Source organism: Nannochloropsis gaditana (assembly GCF_000240725.1).
Source record: "Nannochloropsis gaditana CCMP526 unplaced genomic scaffold scaffold465, whole genome shotgun sequence".
Classification (NCBI taxonomy): Eukaryota; class Eustigmatophyceae; order Eustigmatales; family Monodopsidaceae; genus Microchloropsis; species Microchloropsis gaditana.
This window is the reverse complement of record NW_005803488.1, coordinates 19,254-20,452: the sequence shown is the minus strand read 5'-3', so window position 1 is coordinate 20,452 and position 1,199 is coordinate 19,254. Positions and strand designations below refer to the sequence as shown.

Here is a 1,199-nt window from a genome sequence, read left to right as displayed (position 1 = left end):
CGCAACCTGTATAGCATCAATAAATCTTGCCACCACAGAGCTTCTTAATGTTCAGGGGAAAGTACATGTCATGCAAGGACTGCGGGCGTGTATTCGGGACGAGGAAGGCGTGAGCGGGGGTACCGCAGGACTTTTAGGAGGGCCGCTCGACAACGGACCTCTGGCCTCCATGGCAACGACAGTAGTCAGCTGCACCTTGCACGGGGCAGATGGAAATGGGAGGCCCAGTAATCGCATTCGTGTGTTCTTCTACGATAAGTGGGCGGAAGAGATCGGAGACTGCCTCGAAAACAATTGCCTGCTCTCTCTCACAGGGCCTGGCGAGATGGTCCGGGCGGTGCCAACGGGGGATCACGGCTGTGCCTTAGTTGTCGCCCCGCCCGTGCTACTGGGAGCATCTCACACGAATACCCCTCGGATAAAGCTTGTTTTGACCCATGAAAAAGGTCCGGAGCTCACGTTGGACCTGGAGCTCGACCAGAACACGCTTGACGCTCGTGCAGAGGCGTACAAGTTGGCATGCGGGGGGCGGAGAGGGAGTGCCGGCGTTCAGGGACGTGTGCAAAATGTTGGAGGTGAGAGAGGGAAGGACGAGCATGCCAGACGAGGCGCAATTTTGCAAATGCGGAGGTACGAGTACAGGCGGTGCGGGGAGCTGGTCTTGGGGCAGGACCTGGGGAAGGAGGTGAACGTGTGGGCGATGGTGGGCTCCATGGGCGCCCCGAGGCCCACGAACGGCACGGACTTCTCGCAAAGCTTCCTCTTGGTGGACGAGACCATGACAGAGGCGGACATGGGGGTGGTCTGCAACGTCTTCCGGCCTGCGCCCGAGCTTTTCCCCCCGGTCCAGGGCGCGGGCGACTTGTTGCGGTGCCACCGGGTCCGCGTCAGGGAGTACCAAGGCCACCCCCAGCTGGTGGGCCCCGGACAAATCCACCGGTCCCAGTACCTGGTGGTGAGACGGCGGCCCGCGGCGGGGCCCGTGGGCGTGGGGGAGAAGTGGGAGGCGGCCAAGTGGGAGGTGGAGGCGACCTCGGAGAGCTTCACGTTCGAGGCGGCGGACAAGGAGGCAATTCTGCGGCTCTGGCGCTGGCGGGAAGAGAAATGCCTTCCCTCGTGGGCATGGATCAATCAGGAGTATAACATGGGCCCCCGAACTGTGCACCAGGTCTGGAGGCGCCTGCGGGGTCAGGAGTGGC

The 1,199-nt window shown here is 62.3% G+C and overlaps 1 protein-coding gene across 1 annotated transcript; it reads right to left on the bottom strand.

Annotated features, from left to right (window-relative positions):
* Window positions 1–541: 541 nt before the first annotated feature.
* On the bottom strand, window positions 542–956 carry NGA_2113920 (pot1 protection of telomeres 1-like protein; the record flags this gene model as incomplete). Its single annotated transcript, XM_005854557.1, has 1 exon — window positions 542–956. A coding segment is annotated over one exon (415 nt), but the record flags the coding sequence as incomplete, so codon positions are not given.
* Between the last annotated feature and the right edge of the window lie 243 nt (window positions 957–1,199).